Here is a 27,928-nt window from a genome sequence, read left to right as displayed (position 1 = left end):
AAGGGGAAATGTGTAAAAAGTCACCAAAGGCTTGTGTACTTTACAGTATATAAGCTGTATCTCAATTAAGAAAAACTAAGATCACATATGTAAAAAATAATTACAAGAAATCAACAAAATGATAATAATTCAATAAGGAATAGGCAAAGAATATGAAAGTAGAGAAAACTGAATGGCTTATAATGTGAAAATATGCTCAACTTCATTCAAGATGAAATTAACACATCAAAAAGATACTCAGACAATTTGAGTTGATTTCTTACACTTGCAACCAATAGTCCTGACAAGTAGATTTGCAAAACTATGCCAAGGCAATTGTATACACAAATGTTCACTTCAGCATTGCACATAAAAAAAAAATAGTAAAACAAAACAAAACAAAACACAAATGTTTGCCAATCGCACACTGTTTACATAAATCATTGTACTTCGATACAGAGGGACAGTATTAAACCACTACAAATAATGAAGTAGGTATATGTGGGTTTATATGGAAATATCACCAAGATATATTAAGGGAAAGGGGTAATTTTATGACAGCAAGCGAAATACAATTGCAACTCTATAAATTTTTCAAAAGATATGTGACTAATAATAACGGGATATTTGGGGGAATAGGAACTGTGGGTTGGGAGGGGAGAGACACTTATACTTTTTATCTTATAGTTCTCTGTACTGTTTGAAATTTTTCCAGTGTGTATTTTGTTCTATTCACATTTTAAAATCAGAAAGCAGGAAATAGAATGTATCTGAATACTAGCCCTCAAAGTGGTTAAAAATTCAAATTGCTTGAAGTCTAAATGACAAATATTCACAGATCACTAAATCAAGATTTCTTAAGGAAATAAAGAATCGAACCAAAGAGCTCTTTATGTTTAAAATGAGTAATTTGTTATCACAAGTGGCTATGATGCCAGGAAAAATCTGGTGTGGGGTGATATATTGAGTAGATACCAGAGACGGTAACAATAAAGGGAAATACTTGCATCTAAGATGTTTTCAAACCCCTTTCAAAGCCAAGGCATTATATGAGTATTTTGAAGATATAAAGGCTAACAGTGTATAAAAATTTTATATTAACTATTGATATAAACTACAAAGATTACTTCTTTATATTTTCAAATCTTTACTAAAAGCAATCATACAATAGATGAAGTAATTCTAAAATAACTTAAATTCATAATAACTCTATTTGGACTTTCCATTTCTTAAAATTCTGACATCATTCATGACTTATAATGATAAAAAAATGAAAATATTCACAGTGGTAAATTATCTTCCTTCTTTATGACTTTAGGAACATAAAGGAGAATTAGACTAATTACATTTTATAAAATGATTCTCAACACTTACAACATGTATTAAAGTACCAATGGTGACTAAAAGAAAGTAGTAACTGATACCAACTTTAATGACACGTTTTTAAAGTACAATATCTGCAATCTAGGTATTTCACTACAAAATTAGATATTTTCCAAATTCTTTCTCAGTTCCAGGGAATGACCATTATTTAAAATATCCTGTCAAGGGCCTCACAAAATTGAATTTAATGCCAAACATCTGAAGTGTAGTTAATTTTGAAAAATAGACATCTTCAGCAGCTTTCCAAAATAAACACTGATTGATAAACTTTGTATAAAAATAATTTGTGCAATATAAACACCCATGGAAACCATTTTTGATGCTCATACAAGTAACAAGTAACATGACTCAGTTCTAATGAAGACCTTTGTATTCTAAATTGCCCCCCCCAACATTGTGACTGCGTGCAGGCGTGCTTTACTGTTTTAATTTAGTTGTGCGAGATAAGGCAAAACTACTGACTTCTCTAGTTTCCTTTTGTAAATGCTTCTTCACATTTTCTTTGGTGACTATGTTTGCATTTTTTTCCTCAAACGCAGTTTTTCATAATAGAGTGGACAATTTTGTGTTTTACATATGACAGTATGGTTTCTCAATAATAATCACTTTAGAAGAGTCCTTAACTATCAAGATGACCCTCAAAAGATGAACAGTGGAGCACATTTCTTTTTAAAACTACAGGAAGGAATTTGGAAAGAGGTCTTTTTCCATCCATGTCTAGGTGACATATGGTTGCAGCATGTCTTGATCCATTTAGCACGTTGTCCAACCCCACGTGGTCCCCATGGGCACAGCTCTGATGGCCTACCCTGTATCCCGTGCCAACCAAAGTAGTTTTGGAATCTGGCATCAGTTTGTGAAGGAAGTTTCTCTTCTCTCAGCATTTGTGTAGTCAAAGTGAATATTCCTAAGGGAATGTGACCATATGTTTGATATTTGGAAAGAGGGAGTTGGTTTTATTGGAAAGGGAAGAGAGAAGATAAACGCAGCTCATGCTCGGTGCCATAAAACCTTATTATAGGTCCAGAATCACCCACTGGTTTGCAAATTTCATCCAAGTCCTCTTACCACTTGAGATGAGGCTTAAACATGAAAGAATATCTGTTCCTATTCCTCTTGTCCATATGTAGCCCATCTCCAAATGGGAACACAGGGCTCCGTGGGAGGCCCCTGCTGTTACTGATAACCACACCTTGATTTTTCTTCTTTGTTTTAGGGGGTTTAACATAGGAAACGTATAATCTCATTAGCCCTGACAAGTGATTTGTCTTATGTTGAACCTTGAGGCCATATCCCAAATTATTAACTTCTGAATTTCTTTTCATCAAGTTCAGATTTAGAGAGACTGGTAACTTGTGTTGCAATTCAAGGCCTTAAGAGAAATACTCCAAATTCCAGATTTATCCTAAGTTTAAAAGTGCAAATCCATATTTCAGCTCTTCTCTCCTTAAAAACATTTTTTAAGGAATCTTTGGAAAGAAATGGAAAATATCAGACCATCCTGAAGTACAAAATGTTCTAAATTTACCTATATTTTTATTAAAACCCACTACTTAATGACAGATAATTTTCATAAAGACCCAATAATGTATAGTGATATATGCAGTGAAACAAACTTTCAAAAGTGAAAATCAGAGCCCTAACACACTGACAACAGATAGGATCTAAATCTATATATACCAATAGGCCAAACTCTACCATTCAGCCCTCTCCATGAAAACAACTCCCTTGGCATTTCACTACTTGAGATGTTTTCATTTGTTTTTGGAACTGTGCACCGGGATATCAATGATCTCGTTAATATATCGTTACTAAATTCCTTTAACTCAGACCTGCAGCACTACACTGTTGCTGGGACTTCTGAATTCACTGCCACATACACATAGCATGGTGAAATCATAGGCTGTTTGGAACATCTGTCACTTTCTCTTCCCCATAGTCATATAGTCATGGGTCCCAGGCCACAAGAGAATGTTGTGTCTCAGTGGACATGCTCATTGTTTAATCTCTAACTTTATGCAGAATGGAGCAAAATGTAATTCTTCTATACTGCATCCTCAATACAACTTCTATATTCTATGAGCAGCATTAAAAATAATGGTCAATTTTGCCAGAACTTCCATACATGCAATAATTTCTTTCTGTTTCTGAATCTGTAAACCACTTAAAACATCAGTGAAAAAAAATGTATTCTCTCAATTTATCTTTGTATAGAACTAAGGCTTTCATACCACACTCAAAATTCAGTGAGTTGATGTGAGCCCTCTACCATTCTCTTGTGAGTCACCTATCTGTTGATGAGTATGTGAGATCCTGAGATATCTCAACAATCCTTATGGCATGAAACAACTTTATTGATTTCTAATTGGCAAATGATCATGAAGTGTGAAAAAAAATACCTGTTGTTTGGGCCCTGAGATCTTTGTCACTGTCTAGAACTTCTCATTTCATATGGCCACAACTAGAATAGAGATGGAGTGTAGGATTTTATCTAGGGTAACAGTAAAATCAGCAGGATCCTCTCTCAGGCCAAGTATGAAACTGGTGATGCTTAGCAATCTAATAGGCATATTTCTGAGTACTAAGGTATGTATTTTGATTATACTGATCATCTTGAAATTCTGATTTATTGACACTCAACATCTATCTCTGCAGGTTTCTTGATTAGTTTGTTGCTCAAAATGCTGTCTCGGAGTTTTCTTGCCATACCAAAAACTGAAACAAACAAGAAATATTAAAGTCTTTAAAGGCAAAAACAACATCTGTGTAATTCTCACTTCATTTTCACCCAGGATTATATATCCACTTAACAAATTTTATCTGCTTGTGAGTCATTTTTTTAATGGACAGCAACGTAAGGTATAGGTTTAAAACATAATCACTAGCATTAAAAGATCTGGGTTTAAATCTGGATTCTGGTTCCATTATACACTAACTCTGTGTTCTTGGGAAAATTACTTAATCTTCTAATCTTTAATAAGGGTGTTATAGTAGTACATGTCTCATACAATTATTTTAATAATTGATTGAGATAAAATATGGAAAGCTTTAACACAGTGGGTGGTTATATGAAAGAGAAGTGAGAAAAAAAAAAACAGCGTACAAGCAAGTTGGAATCAGGGAAGACAATAATTCCAGAGTGATATACAGTAGCATTTAGTCATCTAACTGTATCAGAAAGCAACCATTGCAACATCTTTTATAGGGAAGCGTTAAGACACACATTATGTTTTCAAAATGCTTTTGTTGTCATCAAAATATTGTTTGTATTCTAGTATTGCCATTCTGATAGGTAGTATCATTGCATGGTTATATTCGATACATAAAGATCAGCTTACTTGTCAGTCTTCAGAAGTATATCCCCCAGGCCAGATCTAAATCTGCAACATTTAGCGGACTGCCTACCACAGAGTAAGTGCTCAAGGCAAGTTTGTTAAATTGCAAAATCTTAAAATCACACAGTCAAGTGGCACAAATACAAATATATCACATACTTCAAAAATGTACGAGGATGCCTCTTATGTATAGACCGTGTGTGTGTGCGCGCGCGCGCGCGTGTGAATCAGTTGAAAACAAAGACAACTCAAGATAAAACAACCATACCTTTGAAACAAGTTACATCCCACAGTGTCTTTTAAACTTAGGTATAATCGAGAAGATTAGCTCTTTCTACACAGGTCTAATGTTTGCCAAGATGGTATATGTTGGGTTCATTTCTAGCTAGAAACAAGCCATTGGAGATCTTCCTAGTGTAGCTTGTTAATGAAATCATTAGAAGAGTCAGTCTACATTGCAAGGCTCTTGAAGACTTTCTCTCATTTTTTGTCAATATTACTGAGCAATGACAGATACCTTTAATTTGGAAACACTCACTTTCAAGTTTGACTCTAACAGTTTTCCTTCCTCTCCCATATCCACAACCATGGTGGACTGTATTACATACACTTCATATGATTCACTGTAACATACATCTGAGATGTTTCTTGAATGAAATTAGACAGTTAGATCACACATTGTGTTTTCCATTATCTTCCGAGTCTGAGTAGAACAAGTCTGAAACTGAGGCATGTAAGATACAAAAGTCTTCTGACCATTAGTTCCTAAACTGAAATGATTTTCTACAAGTTGTGAGCAAGTGTCCTGGAGGATTCTGATGTCAGTAAGTAAACAATGGGCTGGGAACGGACACAACACTTGTGACTCGTCAGTCAAAAACACACCACTCTCTCTTTTTTTGATTGAGGTGACCCCTAAATAATAGACAGACCTCTCACCATTATTTTCTTCAGGGAAATTTCCCTCAGGTTTCAAAAATTCATCCAATCCTTCTGAGAACGGAAGGTGTGGTGAAATTATATTGGGATGCTGATCTGATAATATAAAAAATGCCTGGGTTTCTATCTCCCATGAGCTGTTAGAGAAAGAATCCTTGGACAGAATATTTTTGCTAGAGAAGCATTTGCTGACTGAACTATTTATAAGCCCTTGCTCTTCATCAATGTCACTTGATTTAGAGCTGCTGAGTAGGGTAGCATATCTAACAGAGGGCTGTCTCCTGTTTTCATCCTCATAGGTTACCACACTGCTCTCAAGCTCAGAGAAGTCAGCACTGCTGTGCTGGTCACTGATACAAATAGAACCCTTTTCAAGATCCGGAGTTGCCAAAAGTAGAGACACCATAGCTGTTGGCACCATGTCATCTTTATTTTTCCATGTTGTGTCAACACTGACATCTTCTGAAATGGCTTCAGGCTCCAAAAGAAGAGGACCAAATATCACTGATTCTGTATGCTTGACAAAAAGATGCTCAAACGTTTCTGGCTAAAAGAAAAGACACATTTTAACGCTCAATTGTATTATTATTATTATTATTTTTCTTCACTACGACATCATTGCAGAAACGAAAGTGTAAAAGGTTTACTACCAAAGGACATAAGTCAAGCACACATTAACTAGTTTTGGACTGAAACGGATATGTCAAAAATCATAAGGGAGAGACATATAAATTAGTGTTTAAAGTGGGATGAGATAGACTTTGGTTTGAGTCCTTCCCCTTCTATGACCATGGACAAGTACATTAACTTCTTTGTCTTTTGGTTTCTTCATCTGTAAAAATGTGTTCTATCAATATTTACTTCCTGGCATTGCGGTGGGGAATAAATTAGAGAGGGTCTGAAAGTGCTTAGGTCTCAATAAAGATTGGTTGCTGCATATCTTCTGAAGAATTCCTCATGTTTTACAGCAAATTAGGCTTCCACAAACTGAAAAATTTAAACCTCAAATGAAAAAGTAATTGAAATAAAATCAAATGAACAAACCCTCTAGTCCAAAGGTAATTAGAGTATCTACGTCATGACATAAGATATGATGTAAAGGCGAACTATTTGTGACTGTTGAGACTAATCTGCCTTACACGATACTGAAAATCTACCTAAGATCACCAGAAGACAGGAACTAACACCAATTTGTTGAAAACAATGATGGTAAAAGAGATGATCACAGACTCTTAAGTCACCATTCCTTATAGATAACTTCACATAAAAATACACACGGAACATGTGGAATGAAGACAAAGACACAAAACAAATGCACATCGTATCTTTTATAAGAATGCTGGTTACATCACAACAAAAAAATCCTGCCAAGCAGCTACAAATCAAGAATCTGTGTGTAAAAAGCTCAACTTATACAATGTAAACATATTGAAAAATAAGTGCAAAATGAAGAACACTGTGGACACATCACATTGAAAAATTAACGCAACTAAAGGACGTGCTACTGAAAATGTGTTCAATTTGTGAAACATACATATGATTGACCTTTTGAATTTTACAATTATTTTTTATTTTTTTTTATTTAAAAAAATTTTTTTAATGTTTATTTATTTTTGAGGGAGACAGACAGAGTGTGAGCGGGGGAGGGGCAGAGAGCGAGGGAGACACAGAATCCAAAACAGGCTGCAGGCTCTGAGCTGTCAGCGCAAGCCCGATGTGGGGCTTGAACTCACGAACTGTGAGATCATGACCCGAGCTGAAGTCGGACACCCAACCGACTAAGCCACCCACATGCCCCTGAATTTTACAATTTTTAAACTACCAGAATGAATTCAAACTTATTCCCTGAAATAACAGTATCCCCAACTATTCTTCATAATGGCAAATATATTTCATATAAAAACATAATTCATTAGCACAGTTCTAAATTCTTAAATGAAATATATTTGTGATTATAACCATAAAGAATAAATATACCAAATGCTAAATATGATAAAAAATGGAATACATTTATATAGATATTAAAATCCTACATAATGACAAATATCATGTTAACACAACCTTCTCTGTTATTTATGAACATAATATATGAAAACTGTTCCTATGCCTTTTTTTCTGACAGAAATTTATCATTAGTTTTATGATTTGCTTCAAATATTTATTTTCTCATATTATTTTTTCTTAAACTTGCTACTCTGTGTGTCTTGAATTTCTTAAAATTTAAATGAACCTAGAAAATAAGATCACCAAATAAAGGAATTACATGCTATCAACATGAAAACAAAAAATACACACAAATAGCCAATAGCACGCAGACTCATATATGTTCTTCAGATGATGGCTCTGGCATATTTCATGTCCTCTAAAACCTTATAACTGGTAACTAATTATTGGTACCAAATAATTTACATGTCTTCGAATGCATCCAGATGGAAGATAATTAATAAGAAATCACATACCCATATATTATTGAGGTATATTTCATCAATGGGTCACAAACATTTATTAAAAGTATGTTCATTACAAAATCTTAATCATTATATGCACCTAATTTTTAAAGATTTTAGAACAGTCTGGGAACATATTAAGTATGTATTCAGCTGGTAGGAATTAAAAAATATTCTTTCATAATTTCACACTTTGATTTTACATTCCAATGATACCTATTCAAAGTCAATGAAGGGGAAAAGGACACATTGCTTCTCATTTTTAGTGTCTTTTTTGGTAATCAAACAAAACTCTGAGTGAAATCTAAATGTTAGTGATCTGTCTTTACCTAAATCTGAATATTATTTAGGTTCATCAAACAGAGGCTTTGGTTTATTTTGAATGTGAGCAACATAACACACTTAGTATGCTAGCATCATAGAAACAGCAAGGGTCTTTTTTCCAGGGAGAAATGTCCTACCCTTGCCATGAACTTGTTGGAAAAGCTCCCTTTTTGCATCACTGTGTACTTCTATGCCTGCCAGAGGCTTTGGGTGGTTCAGTGTAAATAAATTTAAGAAGGAATTTCCAAAGAGGCTGAATTGGAGACTGATGTGTTTTCTGATCTGGTCAGTCTGACCTGGATATGTCAGGTCATCCTGATACGAACTGTAACTTCCATTGGCCTGTGACCAGCACAAGCCCTAACTTCTGGCTTTCTTTGAACTGAAGCAGAAGTTAGCACATAAGCCATTTGCAAGGATACCAACGATAGAAATCCCCAGACTGACCAAAGTTAGATAGACATAAAAGCTATAAGACATTCAAAACAACACCCAAGTGGGTCAGTTTATAAGCTCAGATGTCTAGAGAAGAATATAAAATGGAAAATTTGGGATGTGAAAATATTAGCTAAATAGTTTTACTGTATTTTATAATTAGATTCATTGTGTTTGCAAAGTTATGTGTCAAGTTGTAGCTTTCATCTAGTTACAGCACTGTCTACTACAAAGCTGATAATATCTAATAGACCCATGGGAAGAGCAACAGTCATAGTTTTTAACGTTTTATGACCACCATACAAATGATAAATCAAAAGCCAGACACCATGAATATTACTTGTTAAACTTCATGTGACCTGAAAAGTAAGCATATATTCAAAATGCAGTGGACTGAGACCTACATCTTGACCCCAAATTTACCCTTCTATTTAAGTTCTAAATCAGCATCATCCACTATATGTTAGTTCTCAATAGTTCAACCAAATATTTTTTTAGATTTGTCTCCCCTTCTTCAAAATGTAAAAATCTTCTAATACTCTACAGAATGTTGGGAAGAATTGGGTTCATCAGTTGTGATCATGATTAAGCTTCAAAGAATATCCATTCTCTGTTTAGATAAAATAAAATAAGAAAGCAAAACAAAAAATCAGAAAGCAAAAGATAAAATATTTCAAAAACATTTTCTCTCAGGCATGGCTTCTGGACTATCAATTCTTCTGTGATACTACAGTAATGTACCTTTTTAGGAAAGAGTAAAATTTTGAACTAAGGTAGCCTTTTCTATTTCCGTAAAGCATGCCTTAATATCACACTCAAAGAACAGTCTTGGTGACCTCAGAAAAGGAAAAACTATACAATAATAACAGAATAAGGAGAAAGAACAAAGAGCTGGAAAGATAAATAGGCGGGGGAGAGTGAGGAGCAGGAGAAGTATTAGAGAGCTTGAAACAGGAAAGAGTAAAAGAGTAGAGGAGTAAAAACAAAAGTTCAAAAATTAAGAGAAAGAAGAGCTGAAATAATGGACCATTATCATGATTTTTCTAATCTAGGAAATCTAATCTAATCTAGGGGGGGAAAAAATCTAAGAAACCATCTGGTCCATGAGTCTCCCCTTTTTTTTTTTTATAAACAAATTGACTAGGGCTTAAAGTTACAGAGCTAATTAGAGCAGAGTGAGGACCCCAACTTAGTTCTTTATTTTCTTCCAGTCTAACAAACTTTCTATAAAACAATGGAAAAATGAAAAGAGATGCTAACTGCAAACATGCAGGAAAACATGTTATTTGTTTTGCTTTTTCTACTTGCTGTGTTAGATTTCAGCCGATTAATTCAGTCTCTCCTCTGGCTACTTATAATTCATGGACATATAACAAATATGAAGAACAGGAAAGTAAACAAAACTGAAATCATATTTTAGGGGAGTGAAATAGGTATTTCTAAGCCCAGTAACGTGTACTCCTAAATAGAACTTCCAACTCAAAACCACACCAGCTCTACCCACTTCTGCAAGACCAATTTCAGAGTTGCTCTGCCTCAGATCTGTGAGGCTGGTATTCTGGGAAGCTGCAGGTCTTTGAGCTTCTTCTTTGGAGGCCTAGAGCAGACTGAGGAATCTTGGATAGTCTTTGAATCACAAGGGAAAATCTATTTGGCTTTAGCTTTCTCACTTCTAAAGTAAGTTGTTAACTGGAGTGCACTCTTGTGAAGAAGACAACAAAGAAGCGGGGTTAGATCTCCCTCCACCCAAAAAAATTACAGATGATTTAGATTTAGAGGAAGAAAATGATAGATTAGGCAACACTGCTAAAGAGAAAGGTAAATAACCAAATTGGTTACAGTCTTTTAAACACTATGAAATTTGCATTAGAAGAAAAAGCAAGTCTATTGCGTCACTGTATTTTCCTACAAGAATTCAACTTTTGTTTAAGATTCTGATTTATATATTTATTTTTATTTTATTTTTAATTTATTTTTAAGATTCTGACTTTTAAAGTATGAAAAGAAATGGTGTAGCACAGTATTCTGGTTCAAGATGGCAGTTTGAACACATTTCTCTCTCATCTTTGTAGAACTCTGTCACAATAAAAGTACACAAACAACAAATATATACCCACAACACAAAAGATAACCTGAGAAGGCAAGAGGGAATAAGATTTTGAATTCACTTCTAAAAGATGGAAAACAACCAGAAGAGTATAGACCAATGAGGATGAGCAAAGAAAGCTACAAACCAAAGTATCTCCAGAGCAGGCTGTGGCTGAAGAGAAAGCCAGTTTGCCCAGTTGAATCCAGTTGAGATGGTGAGTGACGAAATGGCAGGTAAAAGCAGGTAAATGGGTGAGTTGAGTGAAGAAATGAGTGAAGAAATGGCAGGTAAAACAAGATATGAAGGAATGGGGCTCTTCCAGTTCTCTGTTGTATATGGAAGAGCCTTTATATTAGAACTACCTTCCACACCCAAATTGAGGTTTTGTTTTCAAAAGCAACTAAGGAGCTCTCCTGGGAGTTACTAAGCAGCTGTGGGGTAGTAGCGACTATGAGTACATTTTTTCCTCAGCTAGCCAGAGCCCTATCTACTCACCCAGAGCAACAATCCCTGCCTATACACATTGGGCTCCCAATCAGCTCATCTACAGTTTCATTCTAAAACATTAAAGGAAACCAAATAATTACTAGATATTTAGGGAAAGTCTGAGATTAAAAAAAAGAAAAGCCAATATAAACAAGAAGAAAATAGGATCCTGGCAGAAAGGGAATTCAGGGAAAAGGGAAAAAAGAGAATTTTTCAAACAAACAATGATCCTTAAAATGGTCTTTCTAGTAAGATTTAAGAAAATATCATATATAAAACCAGAAAAAAATACTCTGAAAAAAAAAGCTTGCAAATTTACAAATGTGATAGTAAATAAAAGTTCAACAGAAACACTAGAAGAATAGGATATGGCAAGGTCTCAATGTAAAACAAAACACAACAAAAGAACATAATAAAGTGATAAGAAATATAGAAGATCTATGCAAAGGGCTCAACATCTAACAAATACATATTCTAGAAAGAGAAAACAAAAGAAACAGGAAGAGAGGAAATCACAAAGAAATAATATAATTTCTTAGATAAGACAGAAGGCATGGAATTGAAAGTGTCTTCAAATGGTGACCAAGTTAAATGAAACAGAACCTCCCAAGATCCATCGCTGAAATTTTAGAACACACAAATGGAGAGAATTTTTAAGTGCAAGAAAACTGCAAGTAACCAGTGAGGAGTAAAGATTAGAATGGCATCTGAGTTCTCAGAAGCAATACTGAGTGCTAGATGATGAGACAGGAATTGCTTCAAAGTTGAATTGGAAAGTTTGTCCAATCTGGAAATGGCGACTCCACCAAACTAACGATCAATGAAGGCACAATGAAAAGAATTTCAGGCATGAAGAGACTCTGACTTAGCACATAACATTTCTTAGGAGGTTACTTAAGGATGTAGTTAATCAAGAAAGAGGAAGGAAACGAACTTAGGAAGCAGCAATCACTAGAAACCAGTTAAGGAAAAATTCTGGGTGATGGCTCATAGAAATTATAGAAAACACCTTATCCAGATTGAAGTAGGAGGATATAGGGTTTCCTGGGCAGAGTACACTGGGAAAAGGTGTCCAGTGAAGAAGTTTGTATAATAGCAGCACACAGACATTCAAAAACACTTTGAAAGAAGCTATTAGCAGGCACCTGGGTGGCTCAGTCGGTTAAGCATCTGACTTTGGCTCAAGTCATGATCTCACCATTCATGAGTTCAAGCCCCATGCTGGGCTCTGTGCTGACAGCTCAGAGCCTGGAGCCTGCTTCAGATTCTGTGTCTCCCTCTCTGTCCCTCCCCTGCTCACCCTCTGTCTCTCTCTCAAAAATAAACATTACATTTTTATAAAGGCAATTAGAAACACTAGAAAAAGCAACAACAACCCCATAAAAACTAAAAACGAAGTCAACTAAAATTTGGCACAATTCTGACCAACAGGTGAAATATTTCTAATATCTTTTAAAAAAACATTCTCCTGTGACATTGGAACTACCAAGAAATGTCATCACGTATATTACTTGTTCTTCAAGGAACAGTGTTTACATACCCATAGCCACTTAAATGCACTTTACTGACTTTGTGTTTTTTACAATGATTATAGGACAAAACATGCTATCAATCCTGACTTAAAGCGAAGAGCTCTATTTACATAGACTGGGAGGTGGAGAGAGAAGGTAAGAGTGCTAATGTCTTTATTTAACAATAAAGCTCCCTAGAAGGGGAGCTCCTACAAGTGGCCTCTATTGATGGAAATAAATGGAATTTAAAAAGATTCTTCTGAGGTTGCAGAGTAATTACTGACAAAAATGGGGAAAAGGCAACAACACAGTATGTCGTAGGAGCATGGGGAAAGGAGAACGGAAGGAAAAGTATGTGTATCAATAAATATTCATTATAGCCAGAAACCAATTGATCATGTCTACATTCCGTACTGGTGTAAGCATATTATTTTTAGAAATATAAAGATGACTTGCCAGAAAAGTTAAAAGCAAACCAGTTTAAAGTAATGGCATTTGGAAAGCAAGACTAAGGGTAGGTAGGGATGGAGGAGGACACTCTACTTTGCAACAAATGCTCTTCCATACTATTTCACTATTAAACCATGCACACTGATCACATGCTCATGCAAAAACTTATCTTTTTAAATAATGGGACATATACATCCCCAGAGAACAAAGAGATATTAACAACCATGTTTACAGCAGCACTGTTTGTAATGAATAGAAAAAGTTTGCAAACAACTTAAATATCCATAGGGGGAATGGACATATGAATTATGATATATTTATAGGATGGAATACAATCAGCCAGTCCACATAGCTGAACTCCGTTAATGGCATCAACATGGAAAGATCTCAAAAAACAATGCTTAGAACAAAAATAATTTTTTAATGACATGGAAGGCATGATAACATTAATTAATTAATGCCAAAAGTATTATTGTTCATTGGTCATGGATACACATATATAGATACAGTAAAGTACAAAAGCACAAACTAGACAAATACATACTATATTCTTGAAAGTCGGTGCCCCTAAAAAGGGAAGGAGGGACCAAAACGAATGAGAGGAATAAGCAGGACAAACTTTATCTTAACTTTTATCAATAAAAAAATATGAGGCAAATATGGATTTTTGATTAATTATAAACAAAAGGGAATGAGAATGATAGCTTAAAAAATGGAAGAGATTACTTTTAGGGAATATTTTAGAAACCAGGTTGGATATCTAAAGAATTACAAGTATAGATTGCTTTCATAAAAACCAATGCTCAAAGTAACCTGAATGTGAAGAACAAATTAAGGAAAATATTTCACGTAAAAAATTATCTCCTTAAAAAATACTGTCATTGTTTTTAACAACAATGGACTACCGCAGTATGTTTGCTTTGCAACACGTTGTGGGATTTTTGTTTGTTGTTTCCTTTTGTTTTAGAATTGGATATATCACCCTTTGCTTATCCATTCAGCATTTGATGGATATTAAAAAATATGGCTTGTTGCCACATTTTGGCCATTATAAACAATGTTGTTATGAACATTCATGTATAAATCTCCATGTAAATACATGATTTCATTTCTATTGGATACATACCTAGCAGTGGAATTATTGGGTCATATGGTAACTCTATGTTGAACCGTTAAGACCATTTTCCAAAAGGGCTGCATCATTTTTTTTAAGTGTATTTATTTACTTCAAGAAAAAGAGAGCATGAGCAGGGGGAGGGGCAGACAGAGAGAGAAAGAGAGAATCCCAAGCAGGCTCTGTGCTGTTAGCACAGAAAGGGCTGCATCAGTTTACTTTCCCACTGGCAGTGTATGAGTTCTAATTTCTCCATGTTCTCACCAACACTTATCATCTTTTTGATTATAGCCATTCTAGCCAGTGTAAAGTGGTATCTTGTGTTTTTGGCTTGTATTTCCCCAATAGTTAATAATGTTGAACATATATGCATTAGCGCTTATTTTTCACTTATATGTCTTCTTTGCAAAAATGTGTATTCAGGGGCTCCTGGGTGGCTCAGTCAGTTAAGCGTCCGACTGTGGCTCAGGTCATGATCTCACAGTTCGTGAGTTCGAGCCCTGCATCAGGCTCTGTGCTGACAGCTCAGAGTCTGGAGCCTACTTTGGATTCTGTGTCTACCTCTCTCTCTACCCCTTGCCCACTCACATCTGTCTCAAAAATAAACATTTAAAAATATTTTTAAATGTCTATTCAGATTTTTACCCATTTTTAGAATTTTGTTAAAATATATATAAGATTTACCATTTCAATTATTTTTAGGTGTACAATTAATGGCACTAGTTAAATTAAGTAATACATTTGTTAATATGGAACTGATGGCAAGGGTAGCAGTTTGAGTCCAATGGACTGGGGTTTAACAAAGGTTTATACAACTACAGGATAGATGATCAAGACAAGCCACTGAACCACTCTGAGACTCAGTATGGTCATCATAAAATTTAAGACGGTTAGGCCTATGAGAATTAAATAAAATAAAATATGAAAGTGAAGAGCCAATAGTAAATTTGCCGTACCGTTTTTAGAAATTAGTATGAATTACACTATATTATTTTTCTCTATTAGACTAAAAACTATTATTTTTAGTTATTTAGGAGATAAAGTAGAAAATGAGATTTTTCTTAAGTTATTGAATTTTAGAAGATTAAATGTTTACCATTAGTAAAATCCTTTGAAATTATATTCTTCACTCTTCAAATATCGCCATTATGTTCCAAAAATTCCTTTATTCCTGATTATGTTTTCTGTGTACCTATTAATCCCTAGAAATAAATTATGCATCTTAAGGACTAGTTGTGCTCAAATAATATCTTATAAGATTATATAAAGTCAAATACCTGCAGAGGGGGGAAAATCGGTCTTACAAATAAGGATATTCACACCCACTTTAAGTATCCTAAAAATTCTTCACATTTCTTTATTTTACCAGAACATAGGAAATTTTAGTGGTATTTCAGTCTCCTTGTATATAATGTCTGTCAGATGATCTGCTGCAGCTTTGTGCTCATTTTCATCATGTCCATGTGAGACAGGGGAGCACATAGTCTACAAATATTTACTGACCCTACCTCTACCCATCAAGTGGTTCCTTTGCACACACCATTTTCTGGAAAGGAAAAGACATTTGCTGCAGGCTCAAACTGCATTTGCTGAGATGGGCCTGATCATTTCCCTGCCCTGGTAAACACTTAGAAACCATTTTCATGATGGTGCATAGGGAAGATTTCAGAGCTTCACATGTTGAAGACAGAATATTTTAGCTTCCCTTAAAGAGACAGTGAGATGGTTATTCTCTGCATTCATATATACTTGTATAGTGAAGCTTTAAAATTTTTGCTTATATAGGTATTTAGTTTTTCTGACCAAAAAAAAAGCTCATATTAAAAGAAAGAACCCTTCATATTTAAGAAAATTAAATATTACACTGTAATTAAAAACTACACTGTCTTTTAATCTCCCTATTTTAAGTTTGTGAATGTGCTATGATCCTTTCTACCTCAGGGCTTTATATTTGCAGGTGGCTTTGCCTGGGCTCTACCCCTCCACCACAAAATCTATTTAATGACTACGCATCTTCCAGAGCTTAGCTCAATTGTCGCTTTCCTATCTTCACCCTCTCGTCCCCATCCATCCCACACACTAAGTTCAGCACAATGGATCCTTTTCTTTAACAACATGTTGTTTATAATTATCAGTATATCATATAGATCATATATATATTATTATTATTTTCATTATCATTGATTGATGCTTATCTTCCCCACTAGACCATTCGCTCCAGGAGTTTCTGTTTTCTGGTCATTACAACCTGAAGATATTGCATAGTGACTAACACAGAATAGGTATTCAATAAATAGCCCATGAGTGAATGAGTGAAATTAATGAATTTTAAAATGAATCAACTATTTTGGAGATGGTAAAGAAGACAAGTTCTTTCTATTCTGCTTTCCACCCAGCCACTCCTTTATGATCTGTCTTATTTCCCAGATACTAAGGAAAATCTCTTAAAAATTTGTTTTCCAAGATCCAAGCAATATCCTAGACTTACATATAAATACTCACTATGTGCTTATTGAATGAATGAATGAACGACAAATAAATATATATGGCTGAAATATCACTATAGCTACAAAAATGTTACTATATGAATTTACAATGGAAGACAGAGGAGAGGAATAAATATTTTACAAATTAAAAAAATATCATGACTTCTGTTTAATGAAAGGGGAGTAAGGGCTTACAGCAAGTAAGTGCATAGCTGAGAGAGGTATGGGGCTAGATGGACTCAAAACAAAGTGAAGTTTCTATAAAGAGAATGATCATCTTTAAAACTAGTGCTACCTGGTCTGAAGATAAGACAGTGTCATAGACCAATGGAATAGAATAGAGACTCCAGAACTGGACCCACAAATGTATGGCCAACTAATCTTTGACAAAGCAGGAAAGAGTATCCAATGGGAAAAAGACGGTCTCTTTAACAAATGGTGCTGGGAGAACTGGACACCAACATGTAGAAGAATGAAACTAGACCACTTTCTTACACCATTCACAAAAATAAACTCAAAATGGATGAAGGACCTGAATGTGAGACAGGAAGCCATCACAACCCTAGAGGAGAAAGCAGGAAAAAACCTCTCTGACCTCAGCCGCAGCGATTTCTTTCTCAACACATCTCCAAAGGCAAGGGAATTAAAAACAAAAATGAACTACTGGGACCTCATCAAGATAAAAGCTTCTACACTGCAAAGGAAACAATCAACAAAACTAAAAGGCAACCAATGGAATGGGAAAAGATATTTGCAAATGACATATCGGACAAAGGGCTAGAACCCAAAATCTATAAAGAACTCACCAAACTCCACACCCAAAAAACAAATAATCCAGTGAAGAAATGGGCAAAAGACATGAATAGACACTTTTCTAAAGAAAACATCCAGATGGCCAACAGGCACATGAAAAGATGTTCAATGTCACTCCTCATCAAGGAAATACAAATCAAAACCACACTGAGATACCACCTCATGCCAGAGAGACTAAAATGAACAAATCAGGAGACTATAGATGCTGGCAAGGATGTGGAGAAACAGGAACCCTCTTGCACTGCTGGTGGGAATGCAAACTGGTGCAGCTGCTCTGGAAAACAGTGTGGAGGTTCCTCAAAAAATTAAAAACAGACCTACCCTATGACCCAGCAATAGCACTGCTAGGAATTTATCCAAGGGACACAGGAGTGCTGATGCACAGGGGCACTTGTACCCCAATATTTATAGCAGCACTTTCAACAATAGCCAAATTATGGGAAGAGCCTAAATGTCCATCAACTGAAAAATGGATAAAGAAGATGTGGTTTATATATACAATGGAATACTACTTAGCAATGAGAAAGAATGAAATCTGGCCATTTGCAGCAATGTGAACAGAACTAGAGGGTATTATACTAAGTGAAATAAGTCAGGCAGAGAAAGACAAATACCATATGTTTTCACTCATATGTGGATCCTGGGAAACTTAACAGAAGACCATGGGGGAGGGGAAGGGGAAAAAAATCACAGAGAGGGAGGGAGGCAAAACAAGAGACTCTTAAATACTGAGAACAAACTGAGGGTTGATGGCGGGTGGGGGAGAGGGGAAAGTGGGTGATGGGCATTGAGGAGGGCATTTGTTGGGATGAGCACTGAGTGTTGTATGGAAACCAATTTGACAATAAATTATATTTAATATAAAAAAGACTGTAATTTCTGCTGAAAGATTACAATTTAATTGTTTGCACTGTTATATCTACAATATTACAAATTTGTCCATTTGTTCATCGATAAGCTGTAGAGCAGTGTTTTTCTAACCTCAAGTCATAGGCCATTAGTATGTGAAATCAACGTACTGGGTTGCAATCAGTATTTTTAAAACAAAATAGAATTTTGAAAATAGCACTGCATATAATAAAATCACTTTGACATCTTTTTTCAGTTTTGCATATCTACGTCTATGCATGTACTGGGCTGCAAGGTAAGGCATATTTCTTACTGTGGGTCATGGTCAAAAAAAAAAAAAAAAATTGAAAGCCACCGCTAGAGAGAAAAAGAACTAATGGAGCAGGCTCCACTGTGAGACAAATAGGCAAGCCAAGCCAGGTTCTAAAATAAATCACCTAATCACTATGCGCTTCAGGTTTTTTCTTCTATAAAATGGAGATAATGATACTTACCCCACAGTGTAACTGAAAGAATAATAATTTAAAACATCTAAATATGTAAAATAATGATAACTAATAGTTATTGAAACTTAACTATGTTACAAGTACCATCTTCTTCAATCCCCAAAACAATCTTATGATGTAAATTCTATTAAACTTCATTTTACAGGAAACGAAACTGAGATGCTGCAGATTGAAGCATATACGACTATGTCTCAGTGATTTGCACATATATAAGCAGACACTCTTATGAATTACCAGCAATGCTTTACTGAATCTTCACTTTCATACTTCACATGCAGCAGGAAGTCAGTCAATATTTGTGAGGGGTAAAATACTCCCCAGGAATTCAGAGAACTTTTCACAAAAATTAAACAGTAAAATGCTCTGGGAACTTAGAGGGGGAGAAATTCTGAACTACTTTTGTTAAAGGAAGGTTTGGGGAAAGGGGCCTAGAAGGGCAAGGTCTCCACTGACATGGTGGGGCTGTAGAGGTAAAGGGAACAGTACAGGCATGACCAAGGCCCAGGGACAGAAGAGATAGGTTATGTAACTTGATAACAGATTGTAGACAGAAGTCATTGAGTGCTAGCTTAAAGGGACTGTACTTTATCTTGTAGCTAAAAGGAAACCAGTGAAGACTTTTCAACAGTGACTAATAATAAAGATGCAATCATTGAGACTGCTTAATAACCTCCATATGACTGATATTTAAAACAGCATGTTGATATTTGGACATGAAAACTGAATTCTATTTTCTCAATTTTATGGGTGGAAAACCAACCTGGCTTCAAGGGAAACTACAAGAACTAATGAAATATTAGTTAAACACTAGAGGTTTCTAAGAAATTCTATCATAGATGTAAGTACAAATTATTTTATTGTAGCTAATTCATAAAGTACTTTAGCTTGAAAAAAAACCAATGTACTTAAATGTAAGTTTTATTATGGTAATTATATTTTTCAGGTTGTGGTGTTTGAGGCCATAATTATTTTTATAGTTTTTAATTGATTTAAATAATTATGGAAATAATTACAGGGATTAAAAATATTGATTCCAGCTTTTACCTAAAGACAATCAATTTATACCAAAAAAGTATATCCAAATATCTGTTCTTCATCAGATTTAACTCTTAATATTCTAATATTTATTTTATTATATACTGTGATACAGATATATATTTAATGCCCACATGATAAACTACCTACTGAATTTTGTTTCATGCTGGTTTTAAATCTCTGCATCTTGCTATTCTTAAAAATATGTAATTAAAGAGAACCCATATTTAAATGAATACAATAAGACTTAAACCGTACCCTTAAAATATTTTAAACCTTAATAATGTTTGAAGCTATATAAGGCATATAGCATTTAAATGCAATCTTATATATTTTGGGTTAAAAAAATTAAAAAAGGGACCTTCTGAAAATTAAGTCCTTGTGCCCAGGAACAGTTCTTGGGGTTTGGAACATCTTCCCAAAACATCTTTTTCATTCTGCAAAGGATAAATAACAAAACATTCATACTGAAAATGTTCACAGTTAATGAGTGCACAAACTAGAAATTAATCAGCTATGTCTCAGTAGGGCTTGATTCATTTCAGATACTATCCCATGAAGATTTCCACAACGTTCTGTCTAGATCAAATCTAATAACCAGTATAATAATAAAAATAGCCAACACTATTTGACAGCTCTATGCCAGGCACTGTGCTGAACACTTGCCATGGATTTTTTTGGAGAAAATAATATATTAAAAGTGGCCATCGGTTGAATTTCAGAAACAATTCCACTTGATATGGCCTCATCAGCTCACTTGACTGAAAGATATATTCAGATTCTAAAAACCTCCTGTCCCTCTTTTCTGCTATAAGACAAAAGTTTCTGTAGAGATTTGGCATGTGTGAAATAATATCATTGGTCTGGACCTCTCAGCACACAGTGATGGGGCACCCACAGAACCACAAGAAATTCAAGGTTATTTGCCAAACAAGGCTATTTGCCAAACTGGGGAGCCGTGCAGTGCTGATTTTTAAAAATGAACTGTCCACCCCAGGTAAATCTTCATCACTAAAAGTCCTCAACCCAAAATCTACAACTCTAAAAGTCATTTTTGCCGTATCTGAGAACATACTGCTTAGGATATCCTGTTATAAGCCTGTTATTTCCTGAATGTATTTACATTTTAAAAATGAATTTCTGGGGTGCCTGGGTGGCTCAGTCATTTAAGCGTCCAAATTCAGCTCAGGTCATGATCTCACAGTTTGTAAGTTTGAGCCCTGCATTGGGCTCTCTACTCTCAATGTAGAACCTGCTTCAGATCTTTGATCCTCTACTTCCCTCTCTCTCTGCCCATCTCCTGCTCGTGTACACTCTCCCTCTCTGTCTCTCAAAAATAAAGATTTAAAAATAGTAATAAATAAATAAATAGATAGATAGATAGATAGATAAATAAATAAATAAATAAAGAATTTCTTCCATGATGTTTATGTGGTACTAGCAAAACAGAATGTGGTTTCCTGAAAACAGGCCTTTTCTTTTTAGGCTATCTTAATTGTATACTGAATACACATAAACATATCTAGCATACTTTAATGTTTCTGATTTGGGGTTTAAATTAAGGTTTAAATATTCTCAAGGGCTTTTTTCATAAAGATTTTTCACATCAAACACATTACCTTTGGTGTGATATTAATAATGTTCCAAGCAATAAGATTGAAGAGGAAATAATTATTGGCACAATTACATATAGACCTGCATCATTCTGGCGTTTTTCAATATCATCTGAAAAAGACATACAATTCACACGATTCGGAAGCTTGAGAAAATAATGACATCTTTCTGTATCAATAATTACAATAGACTTTTTTTCTGATTTTATCATAAATCTGTATTACTTTAAAGATATAAAAATAAGAAAAAGATAAACTATAATTATGGTCACATTAATAAAATTATTATTTTGTTCAGAATTATGTTTACTGTAATTTAGCAAAACATTTTTTCAAAATTATTTCTTTGCCAATTCCATTTGATCAACTTAGGTTATATAAGTCAAAGTACCAATTAAAGTTCTGATGACTCTGTCTCAGCATCTGCTTCTAGAGAAGCCTACTTACAACACCTGCCAATGTCTACCTTGTTCACTACGCACATTGACCTTGCTTTTCTTGAGCTACCAAATATACTTGCTCTTCAGAAACTTTTCACTTGCTAACCTTTGCCTGAAATGTCTTCTTTTGTACTTGTAGGTCTTGACTTAAATGTCATCTGTGCAGAGAAAAAGACCAATTCTGGGCATCCTAACTAAAGCAGCACTTTTTTTTAAATGTTTATTTATTTTTGAGAAAGAGAGAGAGAATGTGTGAGCAGGGAAGGGACAGAGAGACAGGGAGACAGAGGATCCGAATTGGGCTCTGCGCTGACAGCAGAGAACCCTACACAGAGCGCACACTCACAAGCCATGAGAACACGACCTCAGCTGAAGCCAGACGTTTACCCTACTGAGACCCCCCCCCCCGCAACAAGGAGCCCCTAAAGAACCACACTTTAACTCATCTTACTTTTATTTTGCTTCATGGCACTTACTTCTATCTGCTGTTATATTATACATGATTTGTTTACTGTCATTCCCATTAGAGCACTGGGGTTTAAGCTCCATGAGTACAGAGACTGATGTTTACTGTTCAATCCCCAGTTCTTGTGCCCAACATGTATTTGTCAAATAATGAATGAATTTTTATAATTATTTTAATTCTGAAACCAGGCAAAATATTTCTCTCTTCAACTTCATCATTAGGTTGCTTCGATTTGAAGACAATGTGAACAGTAATAGCAAAATCAAAATGTTAATACTCCAACCATGGTAAGATGAATCAGAAATTTAAGAGGAACAGTGAATTTATTTCTATAACTACCTTTCTAGTTTTATTTTTAGGGAACAAAATGTTTCCTTTAAAAGACTGATTAAAATTTAAAGGCTCATAAGTATATACCCCCAAACATATTACTTGGGGTAGATACATTTATATGAATTGTACAGAAAAGTCCTATTTTTCCAAGTAGTCTTTCTGATGATGTATTTTATTGTACAGCTGCATATCTCCCTTTATTTTGTGTCCATTAACTTTTTATCCAATTTGAGACTGAAAAATTTAATTTCCAATACGAGAATACAATACCATGCTTGGCTGTTCTCCTTCTTACTACCACCAGGGAACCATACACTCCTACTGCAATCACTCCCTGACACATCTATGTAAGACTCTGGACTCTTCCATGACTTCATCAAAAAGAATATAATCAGATGGCAATATAACTGCTAACTGAGTAGGAAACCACACATCTGTGTAAAAAGATGGCAATATAACTGCTAACCGAGCAGGAAACCACACATCTGTGTGAAAAGAAACCAAAAGGAAAAAATTTACCTGGGGTAAAACTATTAATTATCTTCGGTTTCCCCACTCCTTCCATAAATACTGGGTAAAGACTGAATTGATACTTCTCGATGGGGATAAAATGATCTGAGGAGAAAAATTTATTGAAGGGTCATTCCTACTGAATTAATATTAATGACTAAAACTTATATAAAAAAATTTTAGGTGACTCTCCTATATTTCCACACCTAGAAATTTAGTTATTTATGGATCGAAACTGATGACTAAGCAAGTTTCGAAAATAGCCTAAGCATTCCAAATTCTCCTAGTAATGACAATACTTTGTAACTAATTTTTGAAAATATTACCCAGAGACAGAAGATTGCAATTTTCAAAAGCACGTTCCAATGATTACCAATTTGTTCAAGCTCATAGGATATGAGCTTCCAGTTTCCCTTTCTAGGACAATATGCCCTACCTCCTCTCCCATATCCCCAAAGCTAGCAACATTCCTCTTTAATATGCATTTAGTTTACTTAGTTTCCCTATTCAAGGCAGCTGTGAGACTAAAGTCTTATGAAATGCAAAGTAGGGGCAGGGACCAGGATTCCCCTTGCTTATCCAGCCCCCCGCCCCGCCCCCCATCAAGGGAACAACGATCTGTATAACAAAGCTCAAAACAAATCTATCAGTGATGTATCATTTTTACAAATGTTGATAATGTATAAATATTCCACAAGGGATCAATCTCTTTGAAGCCTAAATTATATATTCCCATAATTTAAATAAAAGCACAGAAAATAATCATCTGGACCACAGTGGTAATGAACTGAATTTAGTTCTCTATCAATCGTTTCTATGTGCCCTGATGCTAGGGTCTTTGGAATGCAACTGAAGTATAAGTCTCTGGAGTGATACTGTATTGTCGGATCATGGTAATCATTAGCTTCCCTACTTCAACCTTACTCAGACTTGGAGATACTGTATTATGCAGTTTAATCACCTCCTGGGGCAACTGGTCTACTCTGGGGAGTTTATATTGCCTACATCACCAAGTCCTACATTTTTAGACCTTCAGTCTGGCATTCCCATTCTCCACTAGTGGTATTATATGTTGGTACACATATTTGAGAAAACAATTTGGTGGTAGATAGTAAAAGCCATTAAAAAATAGTCTAGAAAAAAAAAGGCAAAGCTAGAAGCAACATAAATGTTCTCAAAAAAATAAATGGTTTAAGTAGACTTTAGAATAAGATGCTATATGATCATTAAAAATATGGTTAAAAGGATTGGGGAGAAAAGAGAAACATGCTTGTGATATATCAAAGGAATAAATCAGAAAAAAAGTTGATAGATGATATGATTACAACTGTGTAAAATATTTTAAAAGGATCAAATGAAATAGAATTGAATGTTTATGATAAAGGGATAGAATTATATGTAGTAAGATGGCAGTATCATCTATATTTTTTAAGTTTTCATTAACTGGCTATGTTATTTGAATTAATAATCACTCTGGAGTAGTAATACTACTCCATAAGAGAAACTTATTAAAGTACAGCAAACTTACCATGAATATAATACTTCTTAACGGATGAAGGGATTCTAAGCCATTTAATTTCACTGTCTTCATTAAGAATTTTCCACTCAGTAATAAAATACATCAGAGAGTAATCACTGGGTGATAATTTCCAGGAAAGAAACACACAACTGCTGTTTAAAGGATAAGCACTGAGTGACTGCACGGTGTTTACTGAGGGGAAAAGAAGGAAATTTGTTTTTAAATTCAAAATTAATGTAAAAAATCAAATACCCTCAAGGCACATATAACCTATTAGACAAAAGGAGAAGGAAGAGAAGGCTGACATTTATATAAATAAATATAATACAATTATTTTTGTACCACAGAGTCATGTATGCAGAAAGATGTGGGAATATATGCTATTGAGGAGAAACCAAAAACGGGATTTTGGATAGAGTCAAGGAAGTTGCTCGCCACTGGAATACTGCCCAAGCTTATTAATCATCCCCTCTACTTCTCTCCAAACTCTTCTCTCCTGCTGATGGAGTTGTGCTTTCAAAGAACAAATCTGATCATTTAACACCCTCCTCACAGAGTCTCACTTAAAAGCCTCCACTGGAGGGGAGTGAGTTCCACTGGAACAGTGAGTTGAGCATCCGACTCTTGATCTCAGCTCAGGTCTTGATCTCAGGGTTGTGAGTTCAAGCCCCACAATGGACTCTGTGCTGGGCATGAAGCCTACTTAAAAAAAAAAAAAGCCTCCACTGTATTTCCATATGTGAGGATAAAATTCCTTCATGTCCTCTCCTATGCCACAAGGACTTTCGGTCAGACTCTTCCTCTCTCAAGAGCCAATGCTCTTTTGGGGAAGTTTCATTCCTATACTGCTTGCTTAAGAAAGCCTCTCTAAACCTCAATACCAAGTCAGGTTCCTATTTTATTTTCTTTTATAAAATTATATTCCTCTCCTGGGAACATTTATCTCAGTTTGTAAATAAGCATCAACTTGTATGATTATTTGATTATTTGTTAATTAAATAATCAAAAAGTTGATTTGGCTCTGTGGATACTGAGACCATTTATAGTTTTTCTCACATTGGAGTTCCCACCACTTAACACAGTGCAGCATTCAATAAATATTTCTAGAACATCTTGATGGAAAATATTTTTAGTGTAAAACATTGTGTAGATGCTATGGAACTTACAAGAAGCTTACACTATACGTACAAAACTAATCATTAATATAAGGCAAGATATAAAATACCTTAAGAAAGGTAGGAAGCACCCCAATTTAGGACATACCTAATCAAAGCAATAAGCAAAGACTTCATGGAAGAGATTAGTAGAGATACAAGAGATTTGAATTTTCCATTAAAAAGTTACACTTTGAATATGTAATGCAGATTGGAAACTCCTATTAAAGGCAGTTCTCAATTCTCTAATCAAATATATCAAAATTAATTAAAGAAGGTTCATCACTTTTTTAAAAAGTTATTTATTTATTTTGAGAGAGAGAGCATGGAAGAGGAGCATAGAGAGAGGAAGAGAGAGAGAATCCCAGGCCCCATGCTGTCAGAGTGGAGCCTGATGCAGGGCTTGAACTCATGAACTGTGAGCCAAAACAAAGAGTTGGATGCTTAACTGACTGAGCCACCACAGAGCCCCAGTTCATCACTTGTATTAAATGAAGAACAGGGGTGCCTGGGTGGCTCAGTCGGTTAAGCGGCTGACTTTGGCTCAGGTCATGATCTCGCGGTCCGTGAGTTCGAGCCCCGCGTTGGGCTCTGTGCTGACAGCTCAGAGCCTGGAGCCTGTTTCAGATTCTGTGTCTCCCTCTCTCTGACCCTCCCCCATTCATGCTTTGTCTCTCTCTGTCTCAAAAATAAATAAAAATGTTAAAAAAAATTTTTTTAATGAAGAACAGATTAATTTTCCAGTCTGAACAATTACTTGCATCCATGTCATACTATTACATATGTATGTAATAAATATAATACACACATGTACCTGTACTTACTTTTACACACACACACACACACACACACACACACACACAGAGGCAGGGAGAGAGAGATTAATTCACGTACAACTTGCATTGATCCAAAAGGTTTAGGTATTAGATTTACTAGAATATTCTCATTTATCATAATATTATTTCAACATGGTTCTACCACATGAAAACCCAAGGACCATATTATATAACCAGGGTACAACCTGCTTTGCTGTTTTTCAGAAAAGAAGAAATTAAAGACAGGAGACAGACTTACAGATTCAGGGAACTGAAGGCTTCTTGGAAGATCATTTAGAATGGGAGGAGTTTGTAAAAATTAGATATTGAAAGGGGCACAGGTTTACCACCCTGTACCCTTTCTTACCTTTGCTCATAGGCCATGAGAATGTTAAATTAAAATTCACAAAAGAAGCACCAATTGAATTGACGGCCAGAACTGTAACAGAATGTGCTTGCTCTGTCCACAGGAAAGTGAATTGAGTGTGATTTCCCACATCTTCTGACCATGTTCCATTGCGGGAAGTATGATGTTTTACCACATATTTTCTTACACTACACAATGAGTCATTTTTCATCAGAGGCTGTAGTAAACATGAAAATTGATTAGTTTAAGGGCTCCCGTGCTTTTTATATCAACCAAGCTCATGAACTCTTCTTATACGTTTCCCACTGGGAGGCAGGGGCAGACCAGGGCAAGCCCTGTCTAGTTCAAGGCTGAAGTATGGGGAGGTGAGGTAGGAGAGGGCTGGTGTCTGACAGAGACACAATGAAGTCATCGGGATGGGTATACAGCACAGGAAACTTATTTTTTTCCTTAAGACTCAGGGAATAAATCATTTAAGTATAATTAATTATGATACAATTAGGACACTTTTCTACTGAGAAGTTTCACAC

General features: G+C 35.2%; 1 protein-coding gene across 9 annotated transcripts in view; it reads right to left on the bottom strand.

Annotated features, from left to right (window-relative positions):
- Positions 1 to 1,515: 1,515 nt before the first annotated feature.
- LEPR (leptin receptor) overlaps positions 1,516 to 27,928 on the bottom strand; it is a 135,597-nt gene continuing 109,184 nt past the window's right edge. For 6 of the 9 annotated variants that reach the window (XM_053214192.1, XM_053214191.1, XM_027058967.2 and 3 more), the window contains 6 exons: positions 27,399 to 27,615; positions 25,072 to 25,254; positions 23,553 to 23,648; positions 21,801 to 21,906; positions 20,543 to 20,618; positions 1,516 to 6,183 (listed from right to left, as the gene is read on the bottom strand). In XM_053214192.1, coding sequence (XP_053070167.1) covers positions 5,356 to 6,183; positions 20,543 to 20,618; positions 21,801 to 21,906; positions 23,553 to 23,648; positions 25,072 to 25,254; positions 27,399 to 27,615 — 1,506 coding nt within the window. In that variant the 3' untranslated portion in view covers positions 1,516 to 5,355. The other 3 variants (XM_053214196.1, XM_053214195.1, XR_008294928.1) reach the window with 3 other exon arrangements.

The sequence above is a fragment of the Acinonyx jubatus genome, chromosome C1 (genome assembly GCF_027475565.1).
Source record: "Acinonyx jubatus isolate Ajub_Pintada_27869175 chromosome C1, VMU_Ajub_asm_v1.0, whole genome shotgun sequence".
NCBI lineage: Eukaryota > Metazoa > Chordata > Mammalia > Carnivora > Felidae > Acinonyx > Acinonyx jubatus.
This window is presented reverse-complemented; position numbering and strand designations above follow the sequence as displayed.